Below are 17,154 nucleotides of genomic sequence, written 5' to 3'. Positions count from 1 at the left end.
TCGCTAAAACGCACGACAAAGCCGCACCGCCGACGCGCCCGCCTTCGAGCAGGCACCGCCGTGCAAGGAACGCTGGGTAAATCGCCGCGCCATCTACAGTGTGCTCTGTGAGTGAAACCCTCCCCCCGCCGCCATTTCCACCGCGCTGTCAGTTTATTATCCCGCACGCCGCGAAAGAACCGTTGGCTGGTAAAGGTAGAAATCTTTGCTTTAAAGAGCATTGAAACAAGCATTGTCGCCGGTTTCTTGGTAAACGAAACGGCTTTTCTCATTGCGTTCTGTCATGTGTTCGTCGCACGGCAAGTGTTGGGCCTAGACGGAGACCTTCGTTGAGTTCCCCTCCCCAATATTTCCACGTCTGTGGATGTACGTTGGCTTAATTTGTTTGCCCTCTTTCTCTTCATCGACGTCGCAGTTAACCGATTAAATGTCTTGGGCTCGCTTCTCAACCCCCCCCCCCCCTTTCTCGTTGTCTTCTTTTTCTCCACCTCACCATTTTTACTACAATTATACAAGTTCTACAATTATACAATTATACAATTATACAAATTCTTTACCAATTCGGCTATCTGGGCGACTTTATCGGGTCTCAAACACAGCAGTACTGACTGCCTGTCAACACTCACATCAATCAGAACCCTACAGACGAAGACTATTACAGCGGGTTTTTAGGTTCTATGTCCGCGTTCGCCCTTGCCCAAAAACAACGCAATGACTCAGAGCGTTGCGCGTTTATCGACTTTTTTCTTGTTTATTTTGTTTTTGTAAGTACGCTTGCTTCGACCGTCAAAAGCTTTCCTTGGAGCTATACATTATTCTGTCTTCAGAATGAAGTCTTCGTACAAAGGTAAAAACAGAATTATTTAAAGTTGTACTGTACTGCATTACCTTGCGCTGCGGACATACATCCCCCTTTAGTGCCAACCACTTTGGCGGCCACCACTGTGGTTTGGTGGCGGCGATGGCGACAACGACGGCGTTCTAAATTCTAAACAGCGAAAGTGTGAGGGAGGCAGTTTGCAGAGCCTGCACGAGACGCCCGTCGTAGCGGCTGACAAAAGTGTGAGTTGGGGGACCGCACGCGCTGCTTGGAGTCATCTCTCCTACGGCCGCCCCCTCCACTTTCGCCATGAGTCGTCGCCGCGGAGCACCCTCCCCCTCAAACATGCGCTAGCTGCCCCTTCTGCATTTGTGGATCATCTGAATCACATAACATTTGCACGGGTGGTTCAAACACTATTTGCAACAACATGCTCAGCGGCGGCGACGCGCTGCCAGAAAGCGGTTGAATAGAGAGCTCGCTGATCACGCGGTCACTTCCTGAGACGCAGCAGATTGCGCCGTGGCTGAGAAGGCTGCAGCTCGCGCTCCGCGCAAATTTCCCATTAGAAGGTATAGTAATCGTCAGTGCTAATATTAGGCCTAGTGTACACAAAGATAAAGTATTTGTATTCTCATATATTGTTTATATGCAACGTTTCAATAGGGTTACCAGGAGCTTAACACGAGTAGCATAGCGATTGACTAGTACGAAGCCTATCCTGTCTTCAAAACATCATCTCACTTGCTTGTTGATGGCCAGTTAGAATTTTAGTCAACATTTCCTTCCTCCCTACTTAACTACTTCCCTATCAGGCCTTGTGCCCTACAGTTCGCTCTAAGCTGTTTACAACAATTCATCCATGTAAATGGGGATATGAACCCAAATGCTTCTTATCGATGTCTATGAGTTTGTATGTGCCACTGATGCCCGTGGGTGTTATGACGTGCTCAGTACTTATTCCGACAGTGGAACAGACTCAACTGCCACTTCGGCTGGCATTAACGCACTGAGTGGTCCAGTATTTCAATTCGCACAATCATTAATCTGAGCGGCTTAACAGCAGCAAAAGAGTGCTGGCCTACTACGGATTAGATAGCTAGATAGGAACTTTTTTCTGTCGGCATGGTGGGGATGAATCTGCCGCATTGGTCCAGGAGGTCGCTGAGGGCACTGACGATGTGGGTTGCCAGTTGCTGTTCTTGGAGATTTGCCGCCTCAGCCAGCCACTCTTTAATGTAATGGTGGGAGCAGCCCCACAAAAGGTGGCTCTGGATAAATGGAGTATATCACTGTGGGCACAGTGGAAGAGGGGTGTCTCGCGTGCTTACAAATAAATACAGCCTTTTTGGTTTATTTGCTATTTCAAACACCTCACCCCTCGCTTGACAGTAATGGACATCTCCTCGCCTCTGTACTCATCCGCTCCCCCGATCAGAGCGAGTGGCTCTCTTGGTTAACTGCAGGGCAGACAACATTAACAAATTATTACTTATCTCGATATTGCTTCAGAAAATTCTACTTCGTAATTAGGCTTCCTTTCGTATTAATTGCGGAAACCGTACGCTTTGAAAGTATATTTCAGACTAAAATCAGCAGTCCTGCATGTCGTCATGTTCTCTTGTTGTCTTGCACACAGGCGGAAACACTTTTATTGCTCGATAAAATGCAGTGCCATCAAACGGACGCTGTTCATTACTCCAACAAGCAGCAATCTCTAGAGGTAACGCCATCATTGGAAAGGTTAGAACAGGAGCGCTTTGACGAAGAGCTGTCGTGAAGAGGCACTTTTGCCTAGAGTAGAAAAGTTACAGCCGTTCCACTCTACGTGAAAACTGTTGGAAATGCAGAGCACTGATTCGCCATAATGGGCTGTAGCGCCGTTATCCGCTCACTGCTACCACCCGACGCATTTCAAATTTCCCGCCTTCGCAGTGCTCGCGCGCCCCCTGCCTGAAACTGCGCCAGCAGGAGTTCTGTTCTTTTTGTGCTTGTTTTCCCTCCCGCATCGCCGCCCGACGTTCACGAATGGCTGCGGCTTCTCACTGGCGAAGTTCGACGTCGGCGGCTCGCTTGCGGCGCTTGCGCTCAGCATCCGCAGCACGCCGCCGCGCCGCCTTCTCTTCCCGCGTAGACATTGTCGATGAAGTCGATGGTGAAACGTGAAACGTGCCGTGAACCCCTGCCGCGGCTATGACGCAACGTGGAGCGGCTATGACGCAACGTGGAGCGGCTATGACGCAACGTGGAGCGGCTATGACGCAACGTGGCGCGGCTATGACGCAACACAATCCAACACAACCACTTTAATCAAATCAAATCCAATCCAAATCCAAATCCAAACCAATCCAATCCAATCCAAACCAATCCAATCCAATCCAATCCAATCCAAGCCAAGCCAAGCCAAGCCAATCCAATCCAATCCAATCCAATCCAAGCCAATCCAATCCAATCCAATGCCAGACCGACGGGGAGCGATGTGGACTACGGACGCCAACGCGGGTGACATCGTGAGTTACTGAAATGCTCTGCATTTAAAAGGAATTTGCGGCTTATGATAGAGTAAACCCGCGTCAAGAGTATGTATTCTTCGGCCGTGTCACTCAACGACGAGTCCTGTATTTTGCGTCTTTTTGCAAGACTGACCGCTGCGCCTTTCCGGTACCTGTGCGTGGCAGGGAATCCAGGAAGTACACGCCTCCGAGGAGATGGTTATGCTTGGCCAGGTTGTCTGCGAAAATTAAAAAAAAATGTTATGAGAACTCGATATCTCAGAAGAAGCCATTACAATGCCCGATTGTAACTTTGAGCAAGTGTGTATGAATATAAACAATCGAGCTGACGCCATGGAACTTTTTTGTTCAATGTGAGTATTTATGCTAAGAAACAATAAAGTGGAAAAAAAACGAAGCTGGATTATTTTTAGTTGCGACGAACTCGTTTGCTTCTATTTGCGATTGTTTGTATTCGCACAACAGGGTAAAATATTATCAGACGCTTGCGGCAAGATTTAACGTACATTTTCTCACTTCCTGTGCACCATCACCAGCAAATTCTCTGTGTGCAAGGATAGATGAGTCAACTTTTCCTCTTACGGCAAACACGATTTTCCTCACCCCAAGACAGAGGCCGAAATAATTTCAGTCCTAAAATTTTTCGCCACATTGATTTATTTACTTATCCTCAAGGCCATAAGGCATTGGAGAGGGGAGTGGTTTAGATACAATAAAGCATTGACAAAAGCAGTAAATGGCATTAAAAAGATTACAAGAATGGCTTCTAAGCATATATAACTGACGCATAATAAGGCAAGTAGAGAAATGACAAATTGGCTTTTAATTATACAATGTTAGCTACAGCGCGATGAAGGGAAAGAAAAACAAAGGAACCTATATTTATACGTGTTTGTTTGAAAACTGCGCTTGAGGCTACTAAGGACACACTTGAAAGGAATACAAACGGACGACGTGGACAGCACGAGCGCAATGCTGTGCTGTCCACGTCGTCCGTTTGTATTCCTTTCAAGTGTGTCCTTAGTAACCTCAAGCGCAGTTTTCAAACATGCAGAACCAACTAGCCCAATTCATCACCTTACTGACCTATATTTATACAATTTTAGCTATAGCATGCTTGAATAACCCATGAATAGTAATGACATCTGTTGATGAAGGAAGGTGGTTCCATTCTACTGAAGTTCTGGGGCTGAAAAAATTTATTGGTTCTTGACGATGGTATTCCAATGCATTGCCGCATGTCGTGATGATAATAAATTTGTGCCTATCAAAACCGTAGCTATTTATTTTAGATACTCGTTATTGCATATATGCAATACCGCAATTGTTACTGGTATTTATCCAAAACGAATGAAGTTTTACGTGTGGCCACACAACATAAAACTGCCCATTTGACACAAATAATTTTAGGCCAACTACCGTTCTTCTTCTTTTTTTTTAAAGAGCTTGAATATTATAAACAAGCGTAAGTTTCTTTTTATCCGGCTCATGCTAATGGACATGAGCAATATGGCTTTCGTAAAAAAGATCAGCAGAAATGGCGCTCGTAAATATAAGGGAGTTCGCTGTTAGGTTGCTCCAAGATTTTAGAAAGGCCTTTGATTTAATTCAGTACGATGTATACCACGTTAAATGGAATCCGAGGTGTTGCCTTCAATTCGATTTGCAGCTACTTGTCAGACCTCTCACAGTTCGCATGCCTTAATGGATGAGACAAATTTTATATGGGGACCTCGAAGAGACAAATCTTATATGGGGTTCCTGAAGGCTCCATTTGGGCCCATTCGTCTTTGTACTTTGCGTAATTGCATCGTAAATATACATTTGACTCCAAAGTTGGAGTTGTATGCTTATTATACTACCGCTGTTTTTTTTTTCAGATGTTTATCTGACCTGGAGTCGTAAGTCAGTACTCGTCTTGGCGAATTATCACCAATGGTTCATCGGCAATCATCTCCAATTGAACATTATCGAGACCAAAGTTGTTGTGTTCAAGCCTAAAAGTAAACCTGGCAAGTACAGTATACCGCGAGAATTCGGTAACTCCGCCATCGAATGTATTTTGGCGTACAAATTTTTGCATGTTCTCTTCAATTAAAATTTCAATTGGACTTATCATGCAAATAAGTTCACGCAAGTATGTCCCGGTTATAAAAATGTATTTCAAAATTAAGTGACGGGTTCCTACTTTGTTGATAAGTCAGTTATATCATGCTCTTGTGCAGCCGCATCTCCATTATTTAATTTTAGTGAGGGTAAAAGAACCTTAACAAATATACACCGGAGGTTAATACTGCAAAAAGGCAGTTACATGCGTAGAGAAAGTGCCTAACCAGCTGTAGTTGCTGATTGCTAATGTTTGGAAACCCTATGTATAACCATTGGCTTCCAAGCTATTGACCACGGATCGCTAACTTGGCTGATAGATTGATTCAGCGCAAACAGCGACTGGAAGGACCGTCACACGGAAAGCCCATCGCAGGCCTAGCTTTAGCAGACCGTTAAAAGTGGTTAGTTCCCAAGCGGATTCCATGTGCCTGGCATATGTAAACATGACGGTATGCGCAGTTAACCGGCAACAACGCAGCAAAAAGTAGTTACCTAAAAGGCCATGGCCCCGTGTGATGAAACAAAGCCTAATCAAACTACAGCGCACCATATTCCAAATAGCGTGCGAGAAAAGGGACATTTCCACTGGCGACTTGGCATGTCGGGCGACGTCGCAAAGCGATGAGTCGCTCTAGGACCAAAATCCCTCTTCGAGTAACGATATCGCAAAACCAGACAGCCAATCATGGCTGCGGAGACGGCAGACGTAGCCGAAAACAAAACGATTGTTTACATCCGCATTTTAAACGTACATAAACGAAACGTTTCTTTACGCCAGGCCCGCCGAGACGGGCCCACTGAGCCAGCTGAACGTGCACTTTGGTTCATTGGTCAGTGGCTTCAGCGTACACGTGTATAAATCGACGAACAGTGTGGGACTCATCAGTGTAGAGAAGGGTGTTTGAATTACAACAGCAAGGGATCTTCGTATGTAGCAAGATGTGTAGCGGGATGGTAGGCTGAGTTGCAGCCTTTTTGTACCTCTATCAGCGAGTAGTAGACACCATGGCGTTCGAACGTGACAGAACTTCTGCATCTGTGGAAAGAAGCGAACTTTGCGGCCCGGGATACAAGTGCTGTGGCGTGAAAGCAAATGTGTGTATTTCTTCCGGCAATTACATGTTAAAACGAATCTGCTTGAGTTGGTTATTTTCGACACCTCGCGCAACCCGCAAAGCTTTAGACACTCTTTCAAGATAGTAGCATGTGTTTTAAAGTGATTTCTACCTGTTTTTGTCGCGTTTGCGCAAAATAATTTTTAGATGCGAAGCATCTCATGCTCGGGGCTGTGTCCCTCCCTCCCTTGTTGTTGTCCGCCATCCGCACTCTACTGCGCATGCGCTTCTCTTCAGCCCCGTCAGCGTTCGGCCTGACGTCAGCGCAGTCCCCTATAAATAAAAGAAATAGTTAAGCGGCGCCCGGTTTCGAACCCACGACTCTCTGGACGCAACGGGAGGTACGCGGTGCTCTACCCACTGCGCTACAAACCGAGACGGGAGCATGTGCGTACGCTCCTTATGTCCTTCACTCATTCAAACTACCTCAAGAAGCTACTGTTACAACGAAGGCACGTGAAGCTTAACGTCAATGGAAACGACGAACTGAAAACTTTAGAGCAGGATGTTGAATTTCCCGTGGGAAAGCTGTGGCGGGAAGCGCCACGCGCCTTGCAGCTCAACCAGAGAAGAGGACGAAGAGGGTGGGCAGCGGGTAGGAGCGTAAGCCCGCAATAGAGAAAGGCGAGAACCGGGAGGTGTTCGATCAGGTAACGCGGGTGTCGGTCTCTTCGCTCTCTCTACATTCTACATGGGCGTTCACACTACGTTCCCATTCGTGCTCCGATAAATGAAACAATATAAGGGACACAATGAGACCTCCACGGAACCCCCATGATGCTTCCCCTCCTCCTCATGGTTCCCCACGGGAATATGGTGTAATTTTTGGTTTCACTGCGAATGGTTGAAGCACCAAGGAAGTCCCAGAGGTCGGGTAACAGCTCCGCTAAATGCACTCGCATCATCTCTCGTCGCAAGTGCGAACACCGCCTCATCGCAGGACGCACGTGGCGCACCGGCCGGAGATGTGCCCGAGTCGCCATTGGGAGTGTGCCTCTAGTTTTGCACGTTATGTAGGATTGGGTCATTTTTGTGTACTAAAGGAACGATATATAACGGACTACTTGGTGTTGCGCCCTCGCACGGTTTCTATCCCCGCGGCTGGGATGCTGGACGGGTGTGTCGCTGCGACCGCTGCGCCTGTTTTGGCGCCATTGAAACCACCGTAAGACCCCTGTAGGTATCTGGGCGGTAGGTTTTGGTGTCAGTGGCTGTGTCTGAAGTATACCTGACTGGTGGAACAACACCGTTAGCCTACTGCGGCGGGTCGCTGGAAGCGTGAGTCACCGTTTCATTTTTCAGTGCGCGGTACAGGCGAGAGCACGCCTAATCTTGCGCTTGAGCTCTGCTTTATGTCGTTGATTCTTCCGAATAATTAAGAGGTCACATACATGGGCTTCTAAATGTGTGACGAACGCCAATTCTCGCTATCCACTTTCCGGCTTTGTGTTTCCCTAACATCGGCCATGCTACCACTGAAGTTTTGCTACTTCTAGCATGCGTTTGAGAGTTGTGCTGTATAATAGTTATGAATGTATTAAGGCGGCGTTATTAAACGCTAGGTCTAAATGATCCGTTAATTTCTTTCTTTTCGTAAGCTAAGTACAGATATTGATGAGCGACAAAGCAATATCCATCGATTCCATTCGCTTCTGGCGAGTTTGACGAGGCAGAAGTGTTCGATGGTGACAGCGACACAGAAACCAGTTTAATTATTAAAAATTAGAAAACCGTAAAATTAAGCAGTAAAATTATGAAACCGGGACAGAAACACCGTACAATTGTTTGATGCGTGCGCAATAAATTATTTTCTGTATAATGGCAGGTATAAAGCAGAAATCCGCCCGCGAGGCAACCGCGAGGTCAAAAGGTGCTCATCTTAGTGGGAGTGAACTCTTGCTTTTGGCAACGCTAGCGTGTTAGGCCGGGGAACAACTAAAACCCAAAGGGAAATTTTGGAGGCCTTCTATATAAAGAAAGGAGAAGCGATTGTGTTAGCCACATTCCAGTGCACCTGTCTGGCAAAGAGATGAGCTTTCTAAAGGCTGTGGTTGCTGGTTAAGATTTCTTTCACGTGACGCCTGCGTATTCACGCACGCGCAATGCTGTTGCCGGAGGCTGTTTCTAAGCGTTCAAGTACATTCTTCGTCCAGTTGTTAGTACCAGCTCATCCCGCAGTTTTCTTCTGTCTTGTGTTCACCGTTGCGTTTTCACCGAATCAAGAATGTAAGTATGTATTTATGTATGTATGTATGCATGCATGTATGTATGTAGGCATGTGTTATGTCATCATCATCATCATCACCCGCCTATATACGCCCACTGCAGGGCAAAGGCATCTCCCATTAATCTCCAATTACCCCGGTCCTGTGCTAATTGCGACCAATTTATCCCCGCTAACTTCTTCATCTCATCTTCCCATCTGAGTTTCTGCCGTTCCTGCAACTCTTGCCTTCTCTATGGATCCACTCTGTTACCCTTAATGACCAACGGTTATCTTCCCTTCGCATTACATTCTCTGCCCACGTCCATATCTTCTTAATTTCTACTAAGATGTCCTTAACACGCGTTTGTCCCCTGACCCACTCCGCTCTCTTCTTGTCCCTTAATGTAACACCTATCATCTTCCGCTCCATTGCTCTTTGAGTCGTTCTCAATTTAAGTTGAACCCTCTTAGTCAGCCTCCAAGTTTCTGCCCCGTAGGTGTGTACCGGTAAGATACAGCTGTCATAAACTTTTTTATTCAGGGACAAGTGTAGGCTGCCACGCATTATCTGAGAATGTCTACCGTATGCACACCATCCCATTCTTATCCTTCTATATATCTCTGCCTCATGGTTTGGATAAGGGGTCACAACTTGGCCTAATTATTCGCTTACCACTTCCCCTTCCTCGCCACCTATCTCAAACCGCTGTGCTGTCCCGAGGTTATTGATCATTACTTTGGTTTTCTGCATAATATTTTTCAGGGCCACGGCTCTACTCTGTTTGTCCAGTGCGGAAAGCATGCTTTGCAATTCGTCCCCCGAGTTACTTAGCAAGGCAACTTCATAAGCAAATCTGAGGTTACTGAGGTATTCTCCATTAACCCTTACTCACACCTGTTCCCAATCCAACGTTTTGAATACTTCTTGTAAACATGCTGTGAATAACATTGGAGAGATTGTCTCTCCTTGTCTGACTCCCTTCCTTATAGGTATTTTACTGCTCTCGTTATGGAGGATGATGCTAGCTGTGGACCCATTGTAGTTAGCCTTTAGTATTCTTACATAATTCTCATCTGTCCCCTGGTTCCGTAATGCCTAAATGGCTGCTGAGGTTTCAACCGAGTCAAATGCTTTCTAATTATCTATGAAGGCTATATATAGGGGTTTAGTGTGTATGTACTCAGCGCACTCTCTATCACCTGATTGATGTGTGAATACGGTCCATTGTTGAATAACCTTTACGGAACCCTGCTTGTTCTTTAGGTTGACTGAAATCTAAGGTTGCAGAAATTATGTTAGCGATTACCTTGGTAAGTACCTTGTAGACGACGTACAGTAAGCTGATAGGCCTGTTTTTTTTTTCAAGTCCTTCATGTCACCTTTCTTATAGATTAAGATGATGTTCGTGTTCTTCCAAGATTCCGATACACTTGCGGTAATTAGGCATTGCGCATACAGGTTTGCCAGTTTTTCAAGTACAATTTCTCCGCCATACTTCAAGAGGTCTGCTGTTATCTGATCCTCACCAGGTGCTTTGCCACCTTTCATTTCTTTCAAAGCCTTCCTTACTTCTTCGGTCGTCACTGGCGGGATGTCTATCTACTCTGAACTACTTTCTCGTTCGGCCTTATCCTGGATCCAAAACAGACGACTGGGCGAGTTGGTACATTGTCTTGCTTGGTAACAGCGCAAATAAAACAGGACACAAAAGGAAGAAGGAACGGACACAGCGCTGACTTACAACTGAAATTTTATTGCGGTTGCCAGCGGTTTTGTAGGAACACTGGCAATAACAACAAAAAGGAAAAAGTAGAAAAGGAGAAGGAAAAGAAAAGTTTTTATACATGATAACATGAAAGGAATAGATACATTTAGAACATGAAAGGAATAGATAGAATGTATCTATTCCTTTCGTGTTATCATGTATAAAAACTTTTCTTTTCCTTCTCCTTTTCTACTTTTTCCTTTTTGTTGCTATTGCCAGTGTTCCTACAAAACCGCTGGCAACCGCAATAAAATTTCAGTTGTAAGTCAGCGCTGTGTCCGTTCCTTCTTCCTTTTGTGTCCTGTTTTATTTGCGCTGTTACCAAGCAAGATTATCCTGGATATCCCGGCTACTGTACAGATCCCTAGAGAACTCCTCCGCTACTTTGACTATTTTATCCCTATTGGTGATGACATTGCCTTGCTTATTTTTAAGTGCATACATCTGATTTTTCCCCACGCCAAGAGGCCTCTTCACTGCTTTTAGGCCACCTCCGTTCTTTACAGCGTATTCGAACCTCTTCATATTATACTTCCGTATGTCAGCTGTCTTACGCTTATTGATTAAGTTCGAAAGCTCCGCTAGTGCTATTCTGTCAGCTGGGGTGGAGATTGTAATGGTTTGCCTTTTGCTAATGAGATCTTTCGTCTCCTGGGAACGTTTACACGTATCCTGTCTAGCCATCGTGCCCCCGACGTCTACTGCACACTCCGTGATAATGCGTGTAAGGTTGTCGCTAGCTTCCTGTGTTGTAAGCTCTGCTTCCTGTCAGAGCTGAATACAGGTTCTGTAGCATGATCCTGAATTCTTCTACTTTACGTCTTACTGCTTGCTTATTAATCGTATTCTTTCGTAGTAGCTTGTTACGGTCCCTCCTCAAATCTAGCTTTATTCGAGATCTTAACATACGGTGGTCACAACACCTTACTCTTCCGAGCACTTCCACATCCTTCACGACGCCAAGGTTATCGCACAATACAGTCGATTTCATTTTTATGCTCCCCATTCGGGCTCCTCCACGTCCACTTCCGGCTGTCCCGTATGCAGAAGAAGGTATTCATTATGCGTCGGTTATTCCGTTCTACGAACTCGACTAGTGGGTCCCCCCTGCTATTTCTACAGCCCGACCATAGTTCCCAACTGCCTTGTCTCCAGCCTCATTATTGCCTACTTCAGCATTGAAGTCCCTCATAACTGCGGTATACTGTGTTTTTACTTTAGCCATTGCCGATTCCACATCTTCATAGAAGCGTTCCACTATTTGGTCATCATGGCTGGATGTGGGCGCGTAGCCCTGTACCACCTTGAGTTTGTACCTCTTATTGAGCCTAATTACAAGAACTGCTGCCCTTTCGTTAATGCTATAGAATTCTTCTCTGTTGCCAGCTATGATTTTATTCACTAGAAATCCCACTCCCAGTTCTCTTCTGTCCACCAGACCACGGTAACATAGGACATGTCCATTTTTCAACACCGTAAAGGCTTCAGGTGTCCTCCTAACCGCACTAAGCCCTATGACATCCCATTTAATGCCCTTTAATTCATCGAACACCTCTAGGCATGCTTCACTAGATAAGGTGCTCGTGTTAAACGTTGCCAGGTTCAGATTCCAATAGAGACTGGTCCGGGTCCAGGTATTCTTGGCACCCTCTGCTGCGTCACAGGTTTGACCGCCGCCATGTTCAGTTGCTTCGCAGCCACTGGAGACTGAGGGCCGTGGGTTAATTGGTGTATTCATGGTAGGTATGTATGTATGTATCTATGTATGTATGTATGTATGTATGTATGTATGTATGTATGTACTTATGTATGCATGTATGTATGTATGTATGTATGTATGTATGTATGTATGTATGTATGTATTATGTATGTATGTATGAATGCATTATGCACTGTGTATGTATGTATGTATCTATGTATGTCTGCATGTATGTAAGCACTGTGTGTGTATGTATGTATGTATGTCGGTCAGGTATGTCTGTCCCTCTATTCAGCCATCCGCCAGAAGTTAAAAGAATTTTTTAACTTCTATGTCCAAAACCTTTTCGAGTTAAAAGAATTTTTTAACGAAAGGTTTCATTGGCCAAAACCATTCAGAGTTAAAAGAATGTTTTAACGAAAGGTTAATATTGCCAAACCCTTTCCGAGCCATCTAATCTGTAAACATACTTCCTACTAGTCAACTTTCTTGAGCGAATAGAAAACATCAGGCACATTTGAGACAAAACAATAATTCCAAAATACCACTCGCAGCGTTCTTCTATTTCGAAATATGTGTAATATATGTGAAGCAAGAAATATGTGTAGAATACAACATTTTGACTCCAGAAGCCTGGGCCTCGTGCCAGTGCCCTGTTCCGAGTTACGCATGCAACAAAAAAATTCACAGCATATCCACGGGGTGAATGATGATGAGTGGGCGAAGCTCCTGAGGGGAAATCATCGGTAAAACCGTGACTCTTCAGTGAAAGTTCGCCCACTACATCTGTGTCCGAACGTAACGTCTAGAAAGTCTCGCTTAAACCGCGCGTCGGCACCTTGGGGCTGAGCTCGCCTGATGCGTTTTGCAGACGCCTCACAAGCTCTCACTGCATCGGGGTCTGCCTGCCGATACGCGCGCTTTCTCGCCGCTTCCCGTTCTCTGACGTTTTGGAGATCCTCTTCGCGCCGCAGCCGTGCCGCTTCGCGTACGGCAGGGTCCTCGCGCCGTTGCCGTGACGCTTGGGCCTCTCGTTCTCGAACGCTGGGATCTTGGCGGCGTCGTCGCGCAGCCAGACGACACGCTTCGGCCTCCCGCTCTCGTACGGCAGGATCTTGGCGGCGGCGTCGAATGCTTCACGGAGCGCTTCTGCCTCGCGGGCTCGCACATCTGCAGCCTTATCCATCGGGCGACTCCGAGCGCGCGCCAACAGCGAACGGATTTATTACAACGCTCCCCGCCATCTAGTAAACAATCCAGGAACTAAACTAGAGGTAGCCACGCCATCTAGTAAACAATCCAAGCGCATCTTTTCATCATATACAAGTACCGCCATCTAGTAAACAATCCAAGAACTAAACTAGAGGTAGCCACGCCATCTCGTAAACAATCCAAGAACTAAACTAGAGGTAGCCACGCCATCTAGTAAACAATCCAAGAACTAAACTAGAGGTGGCTACATACATACGTCGAGGATGGACAGACCCACGCCCTAAGGAGCTTCGCCCCTAAAAGGTTCCAGTAGATTCCGCAAGCAGTGGGGTGCAGGAAACTTGACTTGATATAACAAACCTCGTACGCGGTTAATGTGGGAGGTGTGAACGGAAATAGAAGAGCGTGAAACGTGGGCGGAGCTGAGAAAAGGGGCGTTTTCATGGCCGGGGGAAAAGAAGACTATCGCGTTTCGTCCACACTTGAAGCGACGCGGACTATTATTTATCTTTCCTCTATGAATTCTGTGGCCTCCATCAGTGTGTACTCAGACAATTGAAAGTTAAGACCATAAAACAAACGCCCTCGCGGCTTTGCGCTATCCCCGTTTATGTAATTTCTCGGAGTTCTTAGTCCAGCAGCGCCAGGGCAACACCCAGTCCAGTACACCCCCCTGTCTCACTTTGGTGGCGAAGTCTGTCCCGACCTTCTATGTAGGGTAAACCAGAACTTACAAAATGGCTTTGTTTCTGACGAAAAGAAATCTAGCAGATCGTGTAGGTGGTCCTAAAACAGGGACGTCAACCCTGGACCTCGATTTATGTCGTTCTATGGCAGTAACTAATTGGCGAGGAAAATTACTCGAAAGAACGGTACCTGGACTACTCATATTTTTGGCACGCCCTACGACAAACTTTCATTGCAGAGGTTTGTTCATTTACAACGTAATTGTATTCTTATATTGGTCCTGCAAGATCAATCGCACTAACGAATACTTGTCTCTGTTTCTTCAAGTAAAAGATACTTTTCAAAGAGTTTTGCATGGCGTTATTAAGGATGGCTTTATTTTATGGCAGTTTTAATCGCAATTTCATATGGAGACAAAGCTTTCCATCTGCGTGTTATGTATTTATCAGATTTCCCATGCCCATGCCCACACTTCACAGCCCATTGTCTCCCGCAGCGCATCGAAGGATGTTTGCCACTCACGCTGCAGAATACATCCTTAGACTGCCTATTAAGCCTTAACACCACAGCACGCTTCTCAACTTATGCCGTCAACGTTCCCATCTGGACATCGGTGGCTTTAGAATCTCACGTTTGAGTACACTTTCACAAAGCTTCAGAACTCACATCTCCCTGCCTCAACACACCATTGACGTATCTTCAGGGAAGGTTGCACCCGTCCCTTTTAGTCGTATACCAATATTAAGATACGTTTGCACCCCATTTCCGCGTCATAAATAACTACTTACTTTTTGTCATCAACCATGACGTATATGAACAGCCCATGTTTTATTGTCGATGAAACGACTTATTGTTATTTTTAGAAATTTACTGTTTGGCCTGAAACATGAACTCAAGAGTATGTAACCTAAGCCGGGGCCGGATTATAATCAATACCGCAAAAGCTGCAATTTTTCCCCTCCTTTTGCGTCATGCTTGCCTCTTGAAATTGAGTGGCTACATAGGTGGCCAAAGCAGCGGTGTAGCACCAATAAACCCACCAATAATTTTTCAGCGAATGAATAAAACAAGGAAAACACAATGAAGGTACTAAGCAGTCTAAAAGTTGAAAAGACAGTGTTTCATCCAATGTCCATATTTTCAGCAAAACAAACAAACATCTTTGCTGCACCTAGTGACGCAATATAATTTTCTACCCCAACACCACTGAAGAAATGTACGTCAATATATATTTTTAATTTTGACACGGGATTTACACGCGCGCCACGAACATCGCCCCACTCTGTTGCTTGCTACCGCCACAAGTGCGCGTGAATATCCCAGGAACACAAACATGCAGAGTTCTTATCACCACGTGTCCAGCAACTATCTTTACTATTTCTACAGGTAGCCTACAGATACTTGACTCATGTTTACTCGGATTGATCTGCAAAAACCTGCAGGTTTTTCGGTGCTAGTATTGTACCAGAGATACATCGTAATAATCCCAGCATGTCAACCTTAACGGCGTCCAGCGTTTCTCAAGCTAGGCCATAGTACATCTACAGCACTAATTTTCCCAAAACGAGGCTGCAAGCGGCGCCTTCAGGACCGCTATTCAGGGTAATCGGCTTGCTGATGTTCACTACCCGTTTTAGCAGCTCCTGCTTCAAAGATGAAATATTTATGACCGCGATGTGAGGCATGGTATATTATTATGATGTGGCATCCAAGGCCACTTCGGTATTGAATACGTTTGTATGCAGGCAAACATTCTAGCTGCAACCAAGAAAGAGCACAGTCTTCCCGCTGTTATGATGTACCGCTTATAGGTCACTGCCTTGACTCCCTGCAGAGAAACGGTTGCTGTGTGGCACCTACCAGATAAAAAACTTGAGCGCGATTCAGACAATGGCACAAGGAGGAACAACGGGACAAGCGCTCTTCCTTCATTGTGTCGTTGTCTATGTCGCGCTCTAATTTTTGGTCATAATGCGACAAATCTCCCAACAGCTTGTTTTAGGTAGTATAAGATTTTGAACTCTCCCCTGAACTCAAGCAACCCGGAGCTGAAGCGTCCCCTACCTGCGTGCATATCCTATTCAGACGTGCGCTTATTTGCTCTCTGTCGCATCAAAGTTCTTTCCGAAGCGCTTCCTCGTTCACTCTGCGCTTTGATGCAGCCCAGCTTGATTCGCGTGTGACCCTCTATTGGCGATGCGATTTTTGGGTGGCGCCCCCTGGATCTGACGTCAGCTGAGGAACTCACGTCGCTGTCGTCTGCTACACTCCGCTCGTGAGGGGCAGCAGTGCCTGAGCTAGAAATCGTCCGCTTTGATGCTTTCGTGCATTAAAAAGCGTATTACTAGTAATTCTGTTATTTTTGCCTGCTTCTTCGGCCTCTGAATAATTTCAAGTTGTATTCCGCGCAAGTTTGCCCCATAGGAGAAGAATGAGAACTTTCTTCAGAGAAAAGGTGAGAAGATCGTGTGCAACTCATCCTTTCTAGCTATTTCCGAGGTTCAGTGCTCATGAGAAGTTTTGAAAATGCGTAGGCTTCCATGAATTATTTTGGAAATTTGATAATGAAGATTCCAAACTCTAATACTACTCACCAAGCAGCGGGCCCCTACAACCCCATCGCAAAGCTGGAAATAAAATGGCCGTCTTCTACTTCTTTCGTTGTTGTTGACATGCATCAGATGATTGTTTCTTCTGCGACCAACACTTAACTTTTCTGCATCGACACTAACGTCTTGTCAGGTTTGGGAATGTTCGGGAGACTCACTAAGTTCGCGGGAATATTTTCTTCAGGCTGTCAGGTATACCGCCCCTTCTTCACAATTGGCTTTCGCTATGGATGCTTGCAAGAAGGGGCATATCCGCAGCATGTGTTATTTTTTCACATGCAAATGCAATGAGAAGGTTTGTTCTACGCCACCGCGAAACGGCGCAAGTAGTCCAGCGTACTCGAAGGCGGCTTTTGTGTCACTAATTTCGATACTAACCTTCGTTATCACTACAAACTGGCTCTCAACCCGAACAGTT

The 17,154-nt window shown here is 45.7% G+C and overlaps 1 protein-coding gene across 1 annotated transcript in view; it reads right to left on the bottom strand.

Annotated features, from left to right (window-relative positions):
• Positions 1-3,363: 3,363 nt before the first annotated feature.
• The window catches only part of LOC144152151 (putative 4-coumarate--CoA ligase 2), an 84,815-nt gene continuing 71,024 nt past the window's right edge, over positions 3,364-17,154 (bottom strand). Inside the window, exon 9 of the mRNA XM_077683368.1 lies at positions 3,364-3,551. Coding sequence (XP_077539494.1) covers positions 3,424-3,551 — 128 coding nt within the window. The 3' untranslated portion in view covers positions 3,364-3,423. The remainder of the gene's footprint in view (positions 3,552-17,154) is intronic.

This window comes from Haemaphysalis longicornis, unplaced genomic scaffold (genome assembly GCF_048455015.1).
Source record: "Haemaphysalis longicornis isolate Haplotype H1 unplaced genomic scaffold, Haemaphysalis longicornis Haplotype H1 scaffold_9, whole genome shotgun sequence".
NCBI classification, from domain to species: Eukaryota; Metazoa; Arthropoda; class Arachnida; order Ixodida; family Ixodidae; genus Haemaphysalis; species Haemaphysalis longicornis.
This window is presented reverse-complemented; position numbering and strand designations above follow the sequence as displayed.